The sequence below is a fragment of the Aureococcus anophagefferens genome, assembly GCF_000186865.1.
Source record: "Aureococcus anophagefferens unplaced genomic scaffold AURANscaffold_7, whole genome shotgun sequence".
Classification (NCBI taxonomy): Eukaryota; class Pelagophyceae; order Pelagomonadales; family Pelagomonadaceae; genus Aureococcus; species Aureococcus anophagefferens.
Window position 1 is genome coordinate 583,007 of NW_008705567.1, and position 19,377 is coordinate 602,383.

The 19,377-nt window shown below is 71.2% G+C and overlaps 5 protein-coding genes across 5 annotated transcripts; 3 read left to right on the forward strand and 2 right to left on the reverse strand.

Annotated features, from left to right (window-relative positions):
* Nucleotides 1-374: 374 nt before the first annotated feature.
* On the reverse strand, nt 375-1,322 carry AURANDRAFT_12147 (hypothetical protein; the record flags this gene model as incomplete). The annotated part of the gene is made up of 1 exon (XM_009038136.1): nt 375-1,322. A coding segment is annotated over one exon (948 nt), but the record flags the coding sequence as incomplete, so codon positions are not given.
* Nucleotides 1,323-2,219: 897 nt separating this feature from the next.
* AURANDRAFT_3853 (hypothetical protein) lies at nt 2,220-2,873 on the forward strand (the record flags this gene model as incomplete). Its single annotated transcript, XM_009037732.1, has 1 exon — nt 2,220-2,873. A coding segment is annotated over one exon (654 nt), but the record flags the coding sequence as incomplete, so codon positions are not given.
* Nucleotides 2,874-10,785: 7,912 nt separating this feature from the next.
* On the forward strand, nt 10,786-11,616 carry AURANDRAFT_25355 (hypothetical protein; the record flags this gene model as incomplete). Its single annotated transcript, XM_009037811.1, has 1 exon — nt 10,786-11,616. A coding segment is annotated over one exon (831 nt), but the record flags the coding sequence as incomplete, so codon positions are not given.
* A 1,456-nt stretch (nt 11,617-13,072) lies between these two features.
* Nucleotides 13,073-15,018, forward strand: AURANDRAFT_25396 (hypothetical protein; the record flags this gene model as incomplete). Its single annotated transcript, XM_009037812.1, has 2 exons — nt 13,073-13,489; nt 13,681-15,018. The coding sequence occupies 2 exons, from the start codon at nt 13,073-13,075 to the stop codon at nt 15,016-15,018; spliced, it is 1,755 nt and encodes a 584-aa protein (XP_009036060.1).
* A 3,034-nt stretch (nt 15,019-18,052) lies between these two features.
* AURANDRAFT_24874 (hypothetical protein) lies at nt 18,053-19,199 on the reverse strand (the record flags this gene model as incomplete). Its single annotated transcript, XM_009038135.1, has 2 exons — nt 18,053-18,274; nt 18,486-19,199. 2 exons carry the CDS (start codon nt 19,197-19,199, stop codon nt 18,053-18,055), a joined length of 936 nt encoding a protein of 311 aa, XP_009036383.1.
* Nucleotides 19,200-19,377: the final 178 nt, after the last annotated feature.

Here is a 19,377-nt window from a genome sequence, read left to right on the forward strand (position 1 = left end):
GTGCCCCTGGACGGCGACGAGGCGGGGCCCACGGGCGAGCCGCTGACGCCGTTCGAGCGCCACCTCCGCGCGAACTCGCCCAAGCTCCGGGACCCCGTCGACGAGGCCGCGTACTCGCGCGGCGCGGAGGAGCGCAAGGAGGCCGCCTTCCCGTTTTTTTGAGAGAATTAAAATCCCCCCGGCGCCGCGAGGTAGGCCGCGACGCCGAAGCCGAGGCCCGCGACCGCGAGCGCCGCGGCGACGGCCTCCCGGGACCGCGGCGCCGCGGACGCCGCGGCGCGCGGCGCCGGGGGCCGCGCGCGCGGGGCCGCGGGCTTTCTTCGCCGGGGCGGGCCCGGGACCGCGTCCTCGACGTCGGGCGCCCGCGTGTCCTTGAGGAGCTGGCCGCACGCGCCGGCGACGTCCGAGCCCATCGTGATGCGCACGCACGTGAGCACGCCGTGGGCCTGCACGGCCTTCTGGAACGCGGCGACGGCGGCGTCCGACGGGCGGTCGTAGGGCAGGTCCGGCGTCGGGTTGTAGGCGATGAGGTTGACCATCGCGCGGCCGCCGAAGCGCGGCGCGGCGCCGGCCCTGGAGAAGAGTTTGCCGAGCGCGTCCGCGTCGGCGACGGAGTCGTTGACGCCGCCGAGCAGGATGTACTCGACCATGATCAGGGGCTGCTTCTCGTCGTTGCGCCGCTTCCGCGAGCCCCGGCGCTCGAGCTCGCGGAGCTTCTCCGCGACGTACGCGTCCAACGCGTCCAGCAAGTCGTCGAGGTCGTAGCGTTTCGCCGCGGGCATGATCGCCACCCGCTGGTCCTGCGTCGGCGCGTGCAGCGACAGGGCCAGGTTCGCCCGGGGCTCGTCGGCCGCGAGGCTCCGGATGCGGTCGACGACGCCGACCGTCGAGATCGTCACGCGGCCGCCGCCCAAGGCGAGCCACCGGTCGTCCAGCAGGCAGCGGCACGCGCCCAGAACCTCGTCGTAGTTGTTGAGCGGCTCGCCCATGCCCATGAAGACGACGTTGCGCAGGCGGCCGTCGACGCCTTTCGCCAAAAGCACCTGCTCGACGATCTCGCCGCGCGTCAAGTCGCCCTGCATGCCCATGGTCCCCGTCGCGCAGAACGAGCAGCGCATCGCGCAGCCGACCTGGGACGACACGCAGACCGTGACGCGCGACGACCGCAGGGTGCCGTGGCGCATGACCACGGTCTCGACCTTTTTGCCGCAGCGGAGTCCGACGACGAGCTTCGACGTCGAGCCGTCGGACGAGTCGTGGCGCGAGACGAGGTCGACGCTCCGCGCGCTGAAGTTCGCCGCGACGGCCTCCTTGAAGCGCCGCGGCGGACTGCTCCGGAGGTCGCCCCAGGCGACGTCGTCCCAGGCCGCGACCTCGGGGTGGCGGGCCAGGTAGCCCAGCAGGTGGACGCTGTGGCTCCAGGACACCTGGAGCGCGTCCATGGAGCGGCGCAGCGCGTCGACGTCCCAGACCGACGGCCGCCGGGCGTCGTCGGCGTACTTGCGGCCCATGCTTGGTTATGTGCGTGCTTTTACGCGGCGCTCCGCCGCGTCGCTTAATAAAGCGTCCCAGCCTTGCATACCCAGAATTTGTGGTTCTCGAGGCGGTGCGCGTCCTCCTCCCAGTACCACACGTAGGGCGTGTCCTCGCGCAGGTCCGGGCCCGTGGGCTCCGCCTCCATCTCCTCGAAGTACTGTTCATCGGGCGCGGCATGCACCGTGACCTTGGACATGGGTCCCAGCTCGGCGCGCCGGCGGGCAAGGCCTACTTGGGCAGCGGTTCTACGCACGCACAAGGCCTAGGCACAGGCGCTCTTGTTGCTTGCCTGGAGCCACGAGCATCAGCGCTCATCGAGCATTCCCAGTATAAATGCTTGAGTCGAAGCATGTGAGGGAAACTTCAGGATATGGCCCTCTCGATGAAACCTCTGAAAAGGCCATCCGCGCTGATGATGGAGCCCTGAAGTGGAAAAGCCGCCGCCGCACCGCGACATGTGCGATCCCGCGCCGCCGGCCAAGGCCGTGGACGGCGAGGTGCGGGACGCGTCGCCGGCGCGGACGGCCAAGGGCCCCGGCCGCGACGACACGCCCGGCGGCACGGGCGCCGCCGCGGCCAAGCTCCTGGCGACGAAGAGCACGAGTTTGCGCAAGCTCCAGTTCGGCGAGGAGCCCCCGCGGGCCGAGCTCGACCACCGCGTGCTGCTCCTCAACGGCATCAAGCTGTTCCAGGCGCTCGGGCGGCCCGAGGTCGAGTCGGCCGCGCGCGCGATGGAGAAGGGCGACTTCGAGCGGGGCGACGTGCTCATCGAGCAGGGCGAGGCGGGCGACGCGTGCTACATCGTCGACCGGGGCGTCGCCGACGTCTGGGTCGACGGGGCCAAGGTCCACGCCTACGGCGAGCGGGGCTTCTTCGGCGAGTGGGCGCTGCTCCGCCACGAGGTCCGCGCCGCGACGGTCACCGCGGGCAGCGACGACCTCAGCGTCTACCGGCTGGACAAGGACGACTTCGGCGCCATCATCGAGGAGCGGGACCACCTCGAAGATCTCATCCGCGACCAGAAGTTCTTCGAGAATTTTGACGATGAAAAAGTAGCGAAGATCGCGGCGGCGTGCGCGCACGCGGCCTACGCGGACGGCGAGGAGATCGTCACGCAGGGCGCCGCGGGCACGTGCTGCTTCCTCCTCGACAGCGGCGAGTGCGTCGCCAAGATCTCCACGGGCTCCGACGTCCAGATCGTCAAGCGCTACACGTCCGGCGACCTCTTCGGCGAGGTCGCGCTGCTCAAGCGGTCCGTGCGCGCGGCGTCCATCGAGGCCGTGGGGAGCGTCGCCGTCTACACGCTGAGCCTCTACGACTTCGAGCGCCTCTTCGGGCGGACGTCGCTCCGCGCGTTCCACGCGGAGCACTACCCGATGGACCCGCGGAAGCTCATCTCGGACTTCTACCGCGACGGCGACGCGTCGGGCCCCGCGGGCGCCGGGGCGGGCGAGCGGGCGGGCGGCGAGGCGACGCGCTGGTTCGCCATCTTCCGGCCCTGCTCCCGCGACTCCATCGCCAAGATGCTCGGCAAGGTCGGCGTCGGCAAGGGCCTGAACGTCAAGGGCAAGTCCGCGAAGAAGAACCGGCTGTCGGGCTTCGTGCCCTTCGTGCAGATCCACAAGGACGCGCACAAGGACAAGGTCGAGGAGCCGCCGCACTGGAGCCGCTTCCGCGTCTACTACAAGTCGGAGCTCCAGCGGACCGAGGCGCGCGCGGGCCTGGAGGCGCTGAAGAAGTTCTGGTTCGCCTGGTGCAAGCGGGGTTTAGGGGAGATTTTGGACCTGAACGACTACGCGGACATGTACGGCCTCGACGTGCCCGAGTTCCTCTTCATGGACGCGTACGTGAAGCGCGCGGACGTGCGGCCGATGGTCGGCTGGGAGACGGGCCGCGACAGCGAGCCGGCCTTCATGAACATGAACCTGCACACGCTGCGGGGCACGTCGTCGCCGACCGTCGTGCTCCTCCAGCACGACACGCTCGAGGCCATGAACCCGCGGGGGTTGCTGGTCGCGCGCGGCGCGGGACACGGGCGCGAACGTCGCGAGGCTCCGATCTCGGCCGTTTCCCGCTCGTTTCGGCTGATTTTTGGACGAGCGGTCATCCCCTGGAACGGTCTCGACGCATGGACGCGTTTTCCGGAACGCGCGCGCGCGAATCGCTCACGTTGAAGCGACGTTGAATCTCTCTTTCCCCGCCCAGGTCGCGTACGCGGAGGAGTTCGTCAAGCCCGTCGTGTCCGACTTCGACATTTTTACCATTGGGTCGTCGGACACGTACGAGTACGGCCCCCTGCCGACGAACCAGGTCAAGCTCATGCAGTGGCTCGTGCACAACGCGGAGCAGCTCATCCACGTGCACAATTTGGACTCGACGTTCGCGAACTGGACGTCCGCGTGGCTCAAGGTGCTCAAGAAGGAGGCGGACCTGGGCTTCGCGCCGAAGCTGCCCGAGTTCGGCTACGGCGACCGCCACAGCTACGACTTGGTGTCCAAGTGCGTCGCGGCGACGCGCGACGTCGGCGCGGTGCGCCACGGCGCGGAGTGCTTCAACTACTACTTCCCCCAGGAGCTCGACCCGGACTATCTCGTGGTCTGGGACGGCTACCGCGGCGCGGACCTGGGGGAGCCGCCCTGGCGCACGCTCACGGAGCCGGAGCTCCGCGCGTTCCTGCTCGCGCGCATCGACGACGGCTTCGTGTTCCCGCTCAACCCCGTGTGGCCCATGCGCGACCCGGGCTGGGGCGAGGTGCTCGACGCCATGTTCGACCGGCCCCGGGCCGCGGCGGCGCTGGAGCGCTGGCTGCCGGAGAAGAGCGGCGTGCGCTCCGCGATCATGCGGTGCCGCGCGAACTTCCCCAACGGCTTCCGGCCGCACGACGCCGCGCACAAGGAGGACACGATGACCGAGGGCAGCGGGCGCAACATGCGCACGTCCATGCTGAGCCAGGTCACGGACATGGCCGGGTCCGAGCTCGCGGACTACGCGCACGCGGAGGTCCAGAAGATCGTGCGGACGCGGTGGCGCCGCATCCGCGTCGCGCTCAACGTCGCGCTCTGCGAGCGCGCGCTCGGCGTCGCGGACGTCGCCGTGCGCAAGTCGCTGCTCACGGTGAACGTCGCCAAGCACGGCGAGGGCATGTCGAAGCCCACGCTCGTGCGCACGTCCGAGGGCGGCGACGGCGACGACGCGCTCGAGCGGGCCTTCGAGTCGTCGCTGACCCCGAGCCACAGCCAGCAGTCGCTGCGCAGCGTCCTCAAGGAGACGAAGAGCCACTACGTGCCCAAGGAGCTCTACGGCGGCGGGGGGGACATGCTCCTCGTGGACCCGGACGCGGAGTACGACGTCCTCCCCGGCGACGACCTGCCCGCGGAGGTCGTCCGCGACTGCGACGCGAAGGCGGTGCTCGCCGAGGAGCTCGAGCAGGCGAGCTCGGGCAAGCACCTCACCTTCGGGTCGCGGGCCTCGAGCGTCGACAAGCTCCCGGGCCTCGACGACCCCCCCGCGCCCGCCGCGGCCGCGTAACGAATTGTTCCTAGGCGAGGGGCGGCGGCGCGCCGCCGAACTCGGAGCCCCGGTCGACGTCGCCGGACTCGTAGGCCGCGGCCTGGGCCTCCGCGCGCTGCCGCTTCGCCGCGGCGACGCGGCGCCGGTCGTCCGCGAGCTCCTGGACGGTCTTCTTGCCCGTCACAACCGCAAAAACCTTCGCCGCGGCGCCGTCGGCCGCCTCGACGACGGGCGGGCCCCCGGCCTCGACCAGGGCCCGCATCTTCCGGCGGAAGTGGGCGACGCGGTCGCCGGGGAACGCGGCCGCGGCCTCGCCCGCGTACGACGACGCGGACTCGAAGAGCTCCGCCTGGGCCGCCGCGAGCGTCGACGCGACGCGCTCCAGCAGCGCGTCGCGCGCGGCCTCGTGGAGCGCCAGCTCGCGCTTCGCCGCCGCGTCGGCCGCGTCGAAGACCTCGCGCCGCGACGCCGCGAGCGCGCGCTCGCCCTTGCCCTCCTTGGCCTTCCGCGCCGCGCGGTCCAACTCGAGGCGCCGCCGGTCGCGGAACGCCATGGCGTCGCCGCAGGTCTTGGACGTGGCGAGGTGGCGCAGGGGGTCGAGCGCGGCGTCGACCAGCACCTTGCCCGCGGACCGGCGCACCGTCGCGTGCACGTACGCCGCGCGATCCCGCAGGCCCTTGGCGGCCGTCCCGACCTCCCCGCCGCTCCGCGCCGCGACGGCGTCGAGGAGCTTCACCGTGTTGTCGAAGTAGCGGAAGCCCGTCACCAAATGCTCGCACAGACCCGCGCCGAGCGTCTCGACGTCGGCCATCGTTTTTCGGTGGAGCGTCGCGGCGCCGTCGTAGGCCGTGTCCGCCGTGACCTCGCCGCCCTGGCCCTTCTCCCGCAGGTACTGGCTCGCGCGCTCGAGCTTGGGCATGGCTGGGCGGTGCGGCGCGGGCGCGGTCGATTGGCGGGCAGCCTCGAGCCGAGCGCAAAGCAGGCCCAAGGTAAAATTTTACCGCGACGGTGCCCTGGAGTTGATGCCAATCGACGGCTCGAACAGCGAGCAGCGGCAGCTCGTCCGGGCGCGACGACCGGGAGCGCGACGCCACGCGATGTTCTTCGAGTCGGAGTACGACCGCGCCGTCGAGAAGGCCCGCGAGGCGGAGCGGGCGGCGGCGGACTCGCTGCGCGCCGCCGGCGTCGGGGCGCCGGTGGACGGCGGCCGCGCGGCGAGCCCGGCGCCGGCCGGCCAATCGGCGCCGGCGAAGCCCGCGGCGCCCATGGTGCCGCGGGCCGTCGCCGCGCCCGACGCGCCGCGGCCCGCGCCGGAGCCCAAGCGGCGGCCCGCGCCGGACAAGGCGACGCGAGGCGACGAACCGCCTCGGGAGGAGGACCGGGAGAAGCCGCGGAGCGACGACCGGGAGAAGCCGCGGAGCGACGACCGGGAGAAGCCGCGGAGCGACGACCGGGAGAAGCCGCGGGGCGACTACCGGGAGAAGCCGCGCGGCGACGACCGGGACCGGCGCGGCGACGACCGGCGCCGCGACGACCGGCGCCGCGACGACGACCGGCGCCGCCTGAGCCGGCGGCGACCGGCGGCCCGCGCCGCGCGAGGAGCGGCGCCGCGACGGCCACGACGACCGGCGCCGGAGCCGGTCGCCGCCGCGCGACGACCGGCGCCGCGACGGCCACGACGACCGGCGGCGGCCGCCGTCGCCGCGCCGCGGCGGCGCGCGGGGCGACGCGCGGTCCGGCGGCGGCGGCCGGCGGGACCGGCGGTCGCGGAGCTCGTCGCGGTCGTCGTCGAGCTCGTCGAGCAGCTCGAGCGACGACGAGGAGCTCTACGAGGGCTTCCTCAGCGACAGCGACGACCAGGACGACCGCGCCGTGACGTGGATGCGGCAGTACGGCCGCAAGGACCGCTTCGAGCGCCGCGAGCCCCACCCGATCCGCGGCGACTCGCTCCTCGACGTCGCCAAGTGCGCCGCGCGCCTCGCCGTCAAGGGCAAGTACGGCAACTGGGACGACTACCTCCGCTTCCTCCACCGCCACTCGAAGCGGTGCCGGCCGCCGCCGGGCCGCCGGCCCGAGGAGCAGACGCCCTTCCTCCTCCGCAACTTCCTCAGGTCGCTCCACGAGGTCGACCGCGTCGGCGACGTCGCCCGCGTCATCAAGGAGTCGCGCCACCTATGATCTCGGAGACCGAAGTAAATGCACGGACGTTCGCCCGTCGCGCCCTTCTCCACCGGGAGAAGCCGGGGCGCGACGGAACTGCAAGGCTAGCGCGGTCACTGAGCATGGCGCACTTTGCTTCTTCAAGTCAACTTTATATTATGTTCACCGTTCTCCGGAAACAATTGGCAGCCCGCGAGAGAAGACGATGAACTACTCAAACTGGAAGTCCACCGGGCGGCAGGCGCCAGTGATGGAGTCGGCCTGTGATCGCGTGAGCGTAGGGCTGCGCATCCGACCGCTGAATTCGATAGTCCTCTGTGCGGCCCTCGTCGTCTCCGCGGCCGACGCGCCTCCGTCGTCGAGGCCGTCGTCGCCCCCGACGACGATGGCGGTCGACGCGGGCGACGCCGCGTGCCCCTGCCTCCCGCTGTCCGAAGCCCCGGGGAACCCCCTGGCCTCGACTAACCTGACGAACCTCAACCTCACGTCCTGCTCGCTCCTGGCGCCGTCGTCCGCAGGCGTGCCCTGCCTCACGCAGGCCATGGTCGACGCCGGCGCGTGCCAGTGCTACGCGGACAGCTACGGCTACGGCGAGTGCGCGGCGCACGACGAGGGGCTCGCGCCGTCGTGCGACGACGTCGGCGCGGAAGCGGCGTGGTGCGGCCTGCGCTGGTGCTACGTCGACGAGGCGCTCTGCCACGGGAGCGCCTACGCCTACGTGGCGAGCGGCGAGCGGTCCGCGACGACGTCCGCGATGACGACGGACGCGCTCAACGCCAAGGTGCCGGGCCTCGGCGCCGCCGTCGCGGCCGCGCGGGCCGCGCGGCGCTTCTTCTCCTACGGCACCTGCGGCGAGGACGAGAGCGCCTGGGACGAGTGGACGACCGCGGAGAACATCGCGGGCCTCAGGGGCGTCACGGTCTACCTCGGCGCGATCGCCGGCGACTACTACCCGTCGACGTACGAGGCCAACGGCACGGGCAGCCCCTTCGAGGGCGCCTTCATCGACTACGTGACGTTTCTCCTCGAGAGCGGCGGCGCGACGGTCGTGAACGCCATCGACGTGAGCGCCGCGTCCGCGGCGGCCGTCGGCTCCTTCAGCGGCCTCAGCCTCGACGTGAAGCACGGCGTCTACGACGTCGGCGTCGGCCCCATCTACCCGACGGCCGAGCGCCTCGAGCTCGCGGCCTTCACGCGGCCCATGATCCACGCCTTCATCTACCTCTACGCGCCCCAGCCGACGAAAGACGAGCTAAACTCCTACGACGTCGCGCTGCGCCTCTTCACGCCCTTCAAGGCGTCGCTCTGGGTCGCGATCCTCCTCGTCGCGGTCTGCGTGGGCATGATCCAGACGCTGGATTTAGGCCACATGGACGACGCGGCGTTCGCGCGCCACATGAAGTGGCACAAGGAGACGTCGTTCACGGAGAGCGCGGCGGCCTTTGCGTACGCGGCGCTCCGGGGCGCGCACGCGGCGTCCGTGGATTTGTTCAGCGCGGGCGTCGCGGAGACGACGAGCGACTCCGCCGCGACGCGGTTCCTCATCTTCGGCTGGGCCTTCTTCATCCTCATCATCACGGCGTCCTACACGGCGAACCTCGCGGCCTTCCTCACGTCCGAGCGGGGCCTCGTCTGGGAGTTCGGCGAGAACACGGAGGAGGTGCTCTACGGCCCCGGCAAGGTCTGCGCGTGGCCGTCGACGATGTCGCCCATGCGCGACGTCTACCCGCGGGCCGAGTTCGTCGCCGCGAACAGCTACGGCGAGTTCCGGAGCCACCTCGAGGACGGGACCTGCGACATCATCGCGACGGACGAGTACGACGCGGAGCACACGATGGAGATGAACGCGATCCTGTGCGACTTCGACCTCGTGGCCTTGGACACGGTCGTCGTCATGGCCTACGCGTGGCCCGCGGCCGACGACGTCGCGACGCCCCTGAGCGCGCTCATGGCGTCCTACGAGTCCAAGGGCATCTCCTACAACACGTTCCTCGACCGCTACCCGACGCGCGGCGCGGACACGTGCGCCATCGGCCACGCGAAGCCGTCGGACTTCGACGTCGACGAGCTCCAGCCCCTCACGGTGCGCAACATGATCATCCCGCTGGCGGTCTGCTTCGCGTGCTGCGTCGCCTGCGTCGTCAACGCCGTCAAGGAGGTGAAGTCGCGCGAGCTCGCGGCCATCGCGAATTTGGACGGCGGGTCCTTCGACGCCATCCGCCGCTGGAGCACGGGCCACGACCCGGGCAAGGTCCACGACGCCCACGGCGGTGGCGCCGCGGCCCGGGACGCGTCCGAGTCCGAGTCCGAGTCCGAGTCCGAGTCCGACGACGGCGCCGAGGACGACTCCTACGCCCGAGCTCTAGGGCTGCCCGAGACCGCCTCCTACGCCGGGCTCTTCTCCGACGGCCCGGTTCCGCCGCCGCCGCCCTATAGGCGGCCGTCGCTCGCGTCCCGGAGCGTCTCCTTCTCCTCGGCTCCCGCGGCGGCGCCGCCGCCGCCGGAGGCGAGGGCGATCGACGACGACCCCCCGGCGAAGCGGCGCGGCCGTCGCAAACGCGGCGCCCGCAGGGCCAGCCGGAGGGTGGAGCGGGAGGAGCGGCTCGACGCGGACCTCATCCCCGACGGCCGGGACCGCGGCGACACCGTGGACCTCCCGCATTGCGCTCCGGGAAGCGCGGGCTGCACGCTGCAGTAGGCGCCGGCGTTCACCTTTTTTGTTCTCCAACTCCGGCGGGCCGCGCGTCGCAGTAGGGACACGACGCGAGCCACGGTTTGAACTTCTGTTTCGGTGAGCGTACTAGTTCAATTCAAGTACAACTTTCGGGTATATCTCTCGCGACGGGTTTGAGTGCCATTTTTAATGGGGCGAGAGTAACGCGATCGAGGGATACACACCGCCGTCGCCGCGCGGCCTTCCTGAGTGCGCCTCGACGTTCTCGACGCCGCGGCCGGAGGCGCCGGGCCGCCCGCCGCCCGACCGCGCGACGCGGCCCTAGACACGCCATGGGCGCCGCCGTCTCCGCGCGGGCCGACGAGGTGCCCGGCCAGCAGGAGAAGCTCGCGGCGCTCTACGAGTCGCTGGGCGTGGCGTCCCTGAGCGAGGAGCGCAGGGTCGAGTTCGAGGGTCAGCTCAGGGAGCTCTACGAGCGCCACGGCGGCGACCAGCTCTTCCTGGAGGAGGACGCGCGGAAGCGGTCGGCGCTCTTCAAGCTCTTCGAAAAGGAGGCGCGCGAGCTCTTCGCGGAGCCGTCCCTCGCGGGCGCGTCCGAGTTCCGCCAGAAGCGCCTCAGCTACAGCGCGGCGCCCCAGCGCGGCAAGTCCGACGCGTCCCTCGGCGACGCGCGCGCGTCCGGCGAGCGGAATCGCCGGCCTTCCCTCGAGTTCCGCTCGCCCGAGTACGACCCGGCGAACCCGGCGGCGTCGCCGTCGCCGGAGACGCGGCCACTTGGTGCCAAGGCGCGCAACGCCGTCACGGTGAAGCCGGGCTACGAGGCGACGACCGCGCCCTTCGACGGGTCGATTCTGGGCACGTACAGTTACCACGGCATCGAGCCCAAGCACTACGGCGCGGGCGTCGTGTCGAAGATCAACCAGGACCGGGGCTGCGTCGTCGCGCCCTACAACGACTCCGACGCCTGCAGCCTCTACTGCATCTTCGACGGCCACGGCGAGCACGGCGACGGCGTCTCCGAGTTTGTGCTCGCGACGATCGTCCAGGATTTGGAGGCGCACCCGGACCTCCACGCGGCGCCGGACGTGGCGTTGAAGGCGACGTTCCTCGCGACGGACATGGAGCTCGCGCGGTCCAACGTCGAGTCCTACTACAGCGGCACGACGGCCGTCGTCTGCTACCGCGTCGACGACACGATCTTCACCGCGAACGCGGGCGACTCGCGCGCCATCGTCGCCGTCAAGGACGGCGCCGGCCGGACCTGCGTGCCCCTGTCCATCGACCACAACCCGAACGCGCCGGGCGAGCGCGAGCGCATCGTCAAGGCCGGCGGCTTCGTCTCCGACCCGCCCGAGGAGGGCCTGTCGGCGCGCGTCTGGCTCGACCGCAAGTGCACGCAGGTCGGGCTGGCCATGGGCCGGTCCATCGGCGACAACGCCGTGAAGCGCATCGGCGTCATAGCCGAGCCCGAGGTGCGCACGCACGAGGTGTCGGACCGCGACGACTTCCTCGTCATGGCGACGGACGGCGTCTGGGAGTTCATCCCCAACGAGGAGGCCATCGAGCTCGTGGGCCAGTTCTTCGACTCGGGGGCCGAGAACGCCGCCAAGGACGCCTGCAAGTCCCTCATCGACCTCGCCGTGAAGCGGTGGCGCGACATCGAGGGCGACTACCGCGACGACATCACGGCCATCGTCATGAAGCTCGCCACGCAGGACCCGGACGCCGCGCTCTGAGGGAGCCGGACCGCCTTCTTCCCGCGCGAAACTCCGGGGCCCGGCGCGCCCTCCCAGAGGGCCGCGCGCCCGCTTTGCTGCTTCCGCGCTCCCTAACTCGCCCGAGGGACGCGCCGATCCGCGGTTACGAAGAGCTCGGCCGCCAGAAGGCCGGGAGCGTCCGCGCCGCGGCGAGGACGCGCCGCGTGCAGGCCGTGTGGCTCGCGTTCTCGAAGCGGTCCCGCGCGTCGCGGGGAAAGTCCGCGTCAAAGGCCGCGGCGAGCGCGAGCGACCGCGGGTTCGACGCGAAGCGGTTCCGGTCCGGCACGTCCGCGGAGAGCGGCGCCTCGGGCCAGAGCTCGCGGAGCTTGGCGACGACGGCGCCGAGGCCGCCGCGGCGCAGGTGGTCCTTCTCCGTCAAAAAGTGGAATCGCGGCAGGTTCGCGAGCGCCGCGTCGCACGCGTAGGTGCCCGTGACCCAGACGCCCGGGTCGACGCCCGCGAGCCGCTCGAGGTGCGCCGCGAGGCCCTCGGGGAAGGTCTCGCGCGCCCAGGCCTCGGGCGCGGGGATTTTCGCGTCCAACCGGAAGATGCGGCGCCGCTCGTCTTTCCGGAGCTTCATGTGGAAGTAGCCGCTCCGGAGCACGTCCCAGGGGTCCGCCAGCACCGTCAGGTAGAAGGGGTTCGTCGTCACCTTGGCGAACTTGGCCGGCTGGAAGGGGAAGTGGCCGTAGAGCGCGTCGAGGGGTCTTCGCGCCTCGGCGGGCGCCGGGATGCCGCGGCCGCGGCCCTCCCAGCAGCGCAGGCCGTAGCCGTCGTCGCAGAGCTGCTGCGAAAAGAGCTGGCGCAGCGTCGTGCCGCCGGAGTGGAGGAGGTGGAGGAAGACGACGGACCCGAAGGTCGCGTTCACGGGCTGCCCCATCGGCGCGCAACAAGGTTGCCCTGCAAGGTAGCTATGAGCACTTGATGCTGTCCAGTGCGCCCCCTCGGCTGAGCGGCTGCCCCGATGGAGGAGGGCGGCGCGGCGCCGGCGCCCGAGGCCCGGGAGGCCCAGGACGCGACCCTCGTCGAGCTCAGCGACGCCGACGCCGGCGCGCAGCACCCCGCGGACGACGCGACGGCGGCGACGCCGGACCCGGAGCGGCCGCCCGTCGAGGCCGGGGCCCAGCTGCCGCCGCCGCAGCCGCGGAGCCCCGCGGGCGACGGCGCGCCGCCCGGCCAGACGCAGACGCCGCCGCTCGCGCCGGCGGACCGGGGCGCGTCCCCGCCCCGGGGCGACCTCGACGCCGTCAAGGTGTCCGTCGCGGCCGCGCTCGACGACGCCGCGGACGAGCCCGAGCCGCGGGCGGCGAAGAAGGTCACGGTCGTCGAGAGCCTGCCCGCCGTGCAGCACCGGGGCCTGCGCGTCGACGTGGGCCCGCCGCCGGAGAAGACGCCCGGCTCCGCGGAGCTCGACACGGAGGCGTACTGCCGCCGCATGTGGCAGGGCCAGTCGAACATTTTGGTCGTCGTGCGCGTCCGACCGCTTCTGAAGCACGACCTCGGCGACCGCCACATCGTCAAGGTGCTGGAGCGCAAGGTCTGCGTGATCCTGGACCCCCAGCGCGAGGACGACCGGAAGAACGTGCTCCGGCAGCACCGGTCGCGGGAAAAAAAGTACGCGTTCGACTACGTCTTCGACGAGGAGGACCGCCAGCTCGCCGTCTACAACCGCACGACCAAGTTCCTCATCCAGGGCGTGTTGGACGGCTTCAACGCCACGGTCTTCGCCTACGGCCAGACGGGCGCGGGCAAGACGTTCACGATGATCGGGAGCCACGAGGAGCCGGGCATCGCGCCGCGCGGACATCGGACTTCAAAATTCTCGAGCTCGGCCACATCGAAGTCGATTCGGGTGATTTTTGGACGAAGCGATCGCTCTCCTCGAGCTCTCGAAGCACGACGAAAGAGCTCGCGTCGCAACGGTCGAAGTCGCACGTGTTGAAGTCGGGTTGAGGATTTGATTCGCACCCAGGCATCATGGTCCTCACGCTCCGCGACCTCTTCCGCCACCGCGACCGCCAGAAGGCGCGCGCGCGCCGGGAGATCAAGGTCACGGTGAGCTTCCTCGAGGTCTACAACGAGAACATTCGGGACCTGCTCGGGTCCTGCGAGGACCCCGCGGACGTCGGCGGCGCGGCCAAGGAGGCGTCGGAGTTTTTGGACCTCCGCGAGGACCCGCTCAAGGGGCCCGTCGTCGCCGGCATCACGGAGATCGAGGCGAACTCGGCGACGGAGGTCATGGCGCTGCTCCAGCGGGGCAACGCGAAGCGGAGCCAGCACGCGACGGCCGCGAACGAGGTCTCGAGCCGGTCGCACGCGGTCTTGCAGATCACGGTAGAAACCCGCGAGCAGGCCGAGGGCACGCGCGCGGCGATCCAGATCGGGAAGCTCTCGCTGGTCGATTTGGCCGGCTCCGAGCGCGCGGCGAACACGAAGAACCGGGGCGACCGCCTCAAGGAGGGCGCGAACATCAACCGGAGTTTGCTGACGCTCGGCAACTGCATCAACGCGCTCGGCGACAAGTCGAACCGGGGCCAGTTCGTGCCCTACCGCGACTCGAAGCTGACGCGGTTGCTCAAGGATTCCCTGGGCGGCAACTGCCGCACGGTCATGATCGCCAACATCTCCGCGTCGAACGCGTCCTTCGAGGAGACGCTGAACACGTTGAAGTACGCGAATAGGGCCAAAAACATCAAGACGGACGTGAAGAGAAATGTATTAGAGGTGAACCACCACATCTCGGAGTACGTGTCCCTCATCCAGAACTTGAGGAATGAAGTGACGGTGTTGAAGCAGCAGCTCGCGAACTCGACGACGGGGCCCGGCGGCGCGGTTTTGGAGGACCTGCCGCTCGACGCGCTCCTCGACGCGCCCCGGGCGTCGGCGCCGGCGCGCGTCGCGAAGACGCCGGGCGCGGACAAGGCGGCGCTCAAGGAGATGAAGGCCTGGATGCAGGAGAACTTCCGGGAGCGCATGCAGCTCCGGCGGACGCTCATCGAGCTCGAGGACCAGAACGTGCAGAACTCCATCGAGATCGGCAAGCGCCAGATCATCGTCGCGGACTGGAACGCGTCCCGCGTGCAGACGCCCAAGGCCGGGCCCTCCGGCGATCGCGTCGCGGTGCTGCTGGCCGACGCGCCGGAACACGTCACGGCCGCCTACGGCGAGTGCGAGCAGCTCCGCAAGGCCATCGAGAAGAACGGCCGCACGAAGGGCGAGACGAAGAAGCGGCTGCGCGAGAACGAGAAGGGCGCCGAGCGGTTCCACGCGGAGCTGCGGAACGACCGCCGCGTGACGTCCGACGAGCGCCGCGAGCTCCTGGAGCTCATGTACCGCGCTGTGTGGAAATCTTCAACCCGACTTCAATTTGCGCGTAATTGAACGAATTGCGCCGAGCTCTTCGGCTTTGCTTCGAGAACTCGACGAGAGCAATCGATCCGTCCAAAAATCAGCCAAAACGACTTCGATTTGCCCGAGCTAGAGAACTTCAAAGTTCAGTGGTTTAATTCCACACAGGTACCGCATCGGCAACTTGGAGCTCGGCAACATGCAGCTCGAGCAGGCCCAGGTCATCCACAGCTCGGTCGTCAAGGGCAAGGACCTGACGATCCAGAAGCTCCAGCTGCAGCTCCTCATGCGCGACAAGGTCATCGCGCAGCAGCGGGACATCCTCAAGGCGAACGACCTCGACAGCGACGTGGGCCACGTGGGCCTCCAGCTCATGGAGCAGCGCGCCATGTCGCAGAACTTCGACACCCTGCGGTCGACGACGCCCGCGCCCCACCGCCTCGGGGACCCCGACCCCTGCAACGCGTCCTTCGGGTCCACCGCGGGGTCGAACCCCGGCGGCCGCGTCATGTCGGCGGCGTCGCCCGCGCGCGTCGTCCACGTCCGCGAGCGGAGCAGCCACAAGAAGAGCCACCGCTTCACGGAGCACTCGGGCGACGCGCTGAACGAAGCCACGGACGCGCTCGAGCACGCGAAGCACCGCCGGTCCCACAGCCCCATCGACACGTCGAACTTCCAACGAAGCCACCGCGACCGGTCCGAGGAGCGCGACCGCGACGACCGCGAGGTCCACCACCGCCGCCACCGCCGCCACGCGCCCGACGACGACGACGCGTCGTCCCACCAGCGCGTCGACCGCCACGACCGGCGCCGCCACGCGCCCAAGGACCGCGACCGCGACCGGCTGTCGTCGCTCGGCATCGCTGGCCACTCGGCGCTGCACCGGGGCGGCTTCCACGACGCCGACGCGTCTTCGAACTCCCAGGCGGAGCGCGGCGACGACGAGGCGTCCTTCGGCGCGCCGCGGGACCACTCGCGGGACCGGCCCGACGCGCGCGACGCGCGCGCGCGGGACCCGCGGGACCGGCGCGGGCCCTACGGCCACCGCGCGGCGGACCACAGCGGCGACGACGAGTCGCTCACGGCCCGGGCCTACGGCGCGCCCCGGAACCGCCGCAAGCGCAACCCCAACGGCCCCAAGGGCAACCGGCGGCGCCCGGGCGACCCGGGCGGCGGCGCGCCGCGCGCGCCGCGGCCCGACGGCTTCGGCGGCCACCGCGACGGCGGGCCCTACGCGTCGAACCCGCCGTCCGTCGCGGGCCGCGCCGCCTACGACGCCGAGTCCTACCGCCGCCGGAGCCGCCACGCGCGGGCCAAGCAGGCCTACGGCGGCGCGAACCCGCCGCGCGCGCTGCCGGACGGTGGCGCGGGCCTCAAGCGCGTCCACCCGCTCGGCGGCATCGGCGAGGCGTGCCCGCCCGAGGGCGAGATCCTCGACCGGTCCCACGCGTCCTTCGGCCACCACTCGCGGACCATCACGCCCGAGAAGGCGGCGCCCCTCGAGGCGGAGGCGCCGCCCGCGGCGTCGATCCACGACGAGGCGCTCGGCGGCCTCGACCTCGAGATCCACGGCGTCCACCAGAGCCGGCGCCGCGCGTCCACGAAGGGCTTCGGCAACCTGCGCGCGAAGCTCGCGCAGCGCCGCGAGTCGCAGTCGTCGCTCGACGGCGTCAGGAGCGACGCGGCGCCCGACGACCAGAACCGCGCGCCCCTCGTCGACGTCAACGGCGCCGCGACCGCCAGCGCCAAGCCCCCCCCCTCGGACGCGACCGCCGCGAACCGCCTCCCCGAGCCCGACGCGATCGACGCGCTCTTCGAGCGCTCGTCCCAGTCCGTCGGCGGCGCCGCGGCCGCGAACACGACGTCCTCCGTCGCCTAGGCGCCCCGACCCCACGTAAGCGCCGGGTGCCGCGACGCGCGGCTCGGAGCGCTCGGAAGCTTACGCGTCACGGCACGTCCGCCGCCGCGCTCTCGCGCCGCCGGACGCGGTCGTCGGCGGCGCGGACGCGGCCGAGGATGGCGGCGGCCGCGCGGCCGCCGGCGCGCGGCACGACGACGGGGTCGAACCGCTCGAGGGGTTCCCGGGTGTCGTCGCTCGCGCCGAAGCCGGCCTCGCGCGCGCCGACGCGCGACCGGTGGCCGCGGTCGACGACGACGACGCGCGCGCCCGTGCGCGCGTCGACGAGCCCGAGGGCGGCCGGCGGCGGCGGCGGCCGCGGCGCGTCGTCGAGGCGCAGGGCCGAGAGCTCCGGCGCGTCGGACGCGTTGGCGTCTTCTTCCAGGTTGAGCGACGCGAGGCGCGTGGTGATGTTGCTCATACTTTGCGTATGCAGAGGGAACGTCGGCAGCCTTGGCGCTGCTTTTTGGCGGCTCAGGGCAGCGCGAATGGCGTCACCAAAGCGGCCCAAAACTCAGGGCCCATGCCGATTTGCCACAGTGAGCCGACCTTGATGATCTCTTGATGACCTTGAAGCAAGCTCTTGTGCCAGCGTATGCGCCAGCTCTGAGTGAGAGCAACAGCGCCGTCCGCCGCGAGCCAGGAGCTCTGCAACGCCTGCTCCAAACCCTGCTAAAACTAGGAACGCTCGAAGCTCGCGCGCATGCGGACGTTCCTCGCCTGCCTCGCGGCCCTCGCCGGCGCCGACGCCTTCGTCGCGCCGCGCGCCGCCGCGCGCGGCGCGATGGTTCGCTCCGCCTTCGGGGAAAAACAGCCGGCGCCGACCCCGGAGGAGGAGGAGACGAAGTTCGACCTCGGCACGCTGTCCATGCGCGACAAGGTCAGCGCGTACAACCGTCCCGCGGAGGACAGCGCGCTGCTCTCCGAGTCGTGGAAGACGAAGGAGGCGCCCGGCGACGTCGACGAGGGAGACACAATTGGCCTCCCGTTCGGCCTCCTCGGCGGGCTGGGCCTCGCCGTCGGCCTCGTCGCGTTCAGCTTCGTGCCCGTCGGCGAGCAGACCGTCGGCATCCCCGCGAACGACCCGACGAAGGTGCCCGTGACGAACTTCGTCAAGGTCCTCGACTAGGGTCGGACTAAGCACTTGGACCGCCTTAGGTGCGGACCCCCCTACTGCTCCGGCAGGGGCGCGGAGCCCGAGAAGACGAACTCCGCGGGCCCCGTCATGTAGACCTTGTTGTCGGACTCGCGCCACTCGATCTCGAGGGGCCCGCCGGGGAGCATGACCTCGCAGGTGCGGTCCGTGCGGCCCGTGAGGACGCCCGCGACGCCGACGGCGCACGCGCCCGTGCCGCACGCGAGCGTCACGCCGCAGCCGCGCTCCCAGACGACCTGCGTGGAATTCAAATCTTCAACCCGACTTCAATGTGCGCATATGCGACAGTTTCGACGCAAGCTCTTCGACCGTGCTTCGAGAACTCGACGAGAGCAATCGATTCGTCCAAAAATCAGCCGAATCGACTTCGATGTGATCGAGCTAGAGAATTCTGAAGTTTGGTCAGGACCACCCAAACCAGCGGTTGAATTCCACACAGCAGACGACCATGTTGACGTGGGACCGGTCGACGACGTCGACGAACTCCGCGTTGACCTTCTCCGGGAAGGCGTCCGTGTTGAGCTCGACGGCTTTACCGGTGACGCCGAGGTCCACGGCCTTGGCGTCGTCGACGAACGCCACCGAGTGCGGGTTGCCCATCGACACGGCCGTGACCGCGTAGGTCGCGCCGCCGGCCTCGAGCGCCGCGTCGACGACCCTGTCGCCGTCCGTGGGCGCCAGCGCGCAGGGCACCTTGGGGCCCGCGAGCTCCGGCTCGCCCATGTCGACGGTGATGAGCCCGTCGCCGCGGACGACGGGCACGATGGGGCCCGCGCCCGTGGCGATGGTGAAGACCTCGTCGTCGCCGTCCTTGGCGCCCTCGCAGCCGAGCTCGCCGAGGTAGCGCGCGAGGCAGCGGATGCCGTTGCCGCACATCTCCGGCTCCGAGCTGTCGGAGTTGTAGATGGTCATCTTGAAGTCCGCGCCGTTCTCGCCGGGCATGACGAAGATGACGCCGTCGGCGCCGACGCCGAAGTTGCGGTCGCACAGGGCCGCGGCCTCGGCCGGCGACGCCTTGGGCGTCGCGGAGTCGCGGTTGTCGACGAGGAGGAAGTCGTTGCCGAGGCCCTGGTACTTGGAGAAGGCCAGCGCCGGCCGCAGCGCGGCGCACCGCGCCGCGAGCGCCGCGAGCGCTGCGAGCGACGCGAGCGCGGACGGCATGGAAGGACTGGCGGTGGTGCGCGGCTCCGGCGGCGGCGGCGGCGGTGCAGCACGCGTTGATGCTGCTCGAGCTCTCCAGACGGCGCTCCAGGGCGTCTCGCGAGCCGACTCGGCTGGACACGCGCGCTCCGGCCGCCGCCGGCGCCGCCGCTCACGAACCCCACACCCTTAGTCGTGC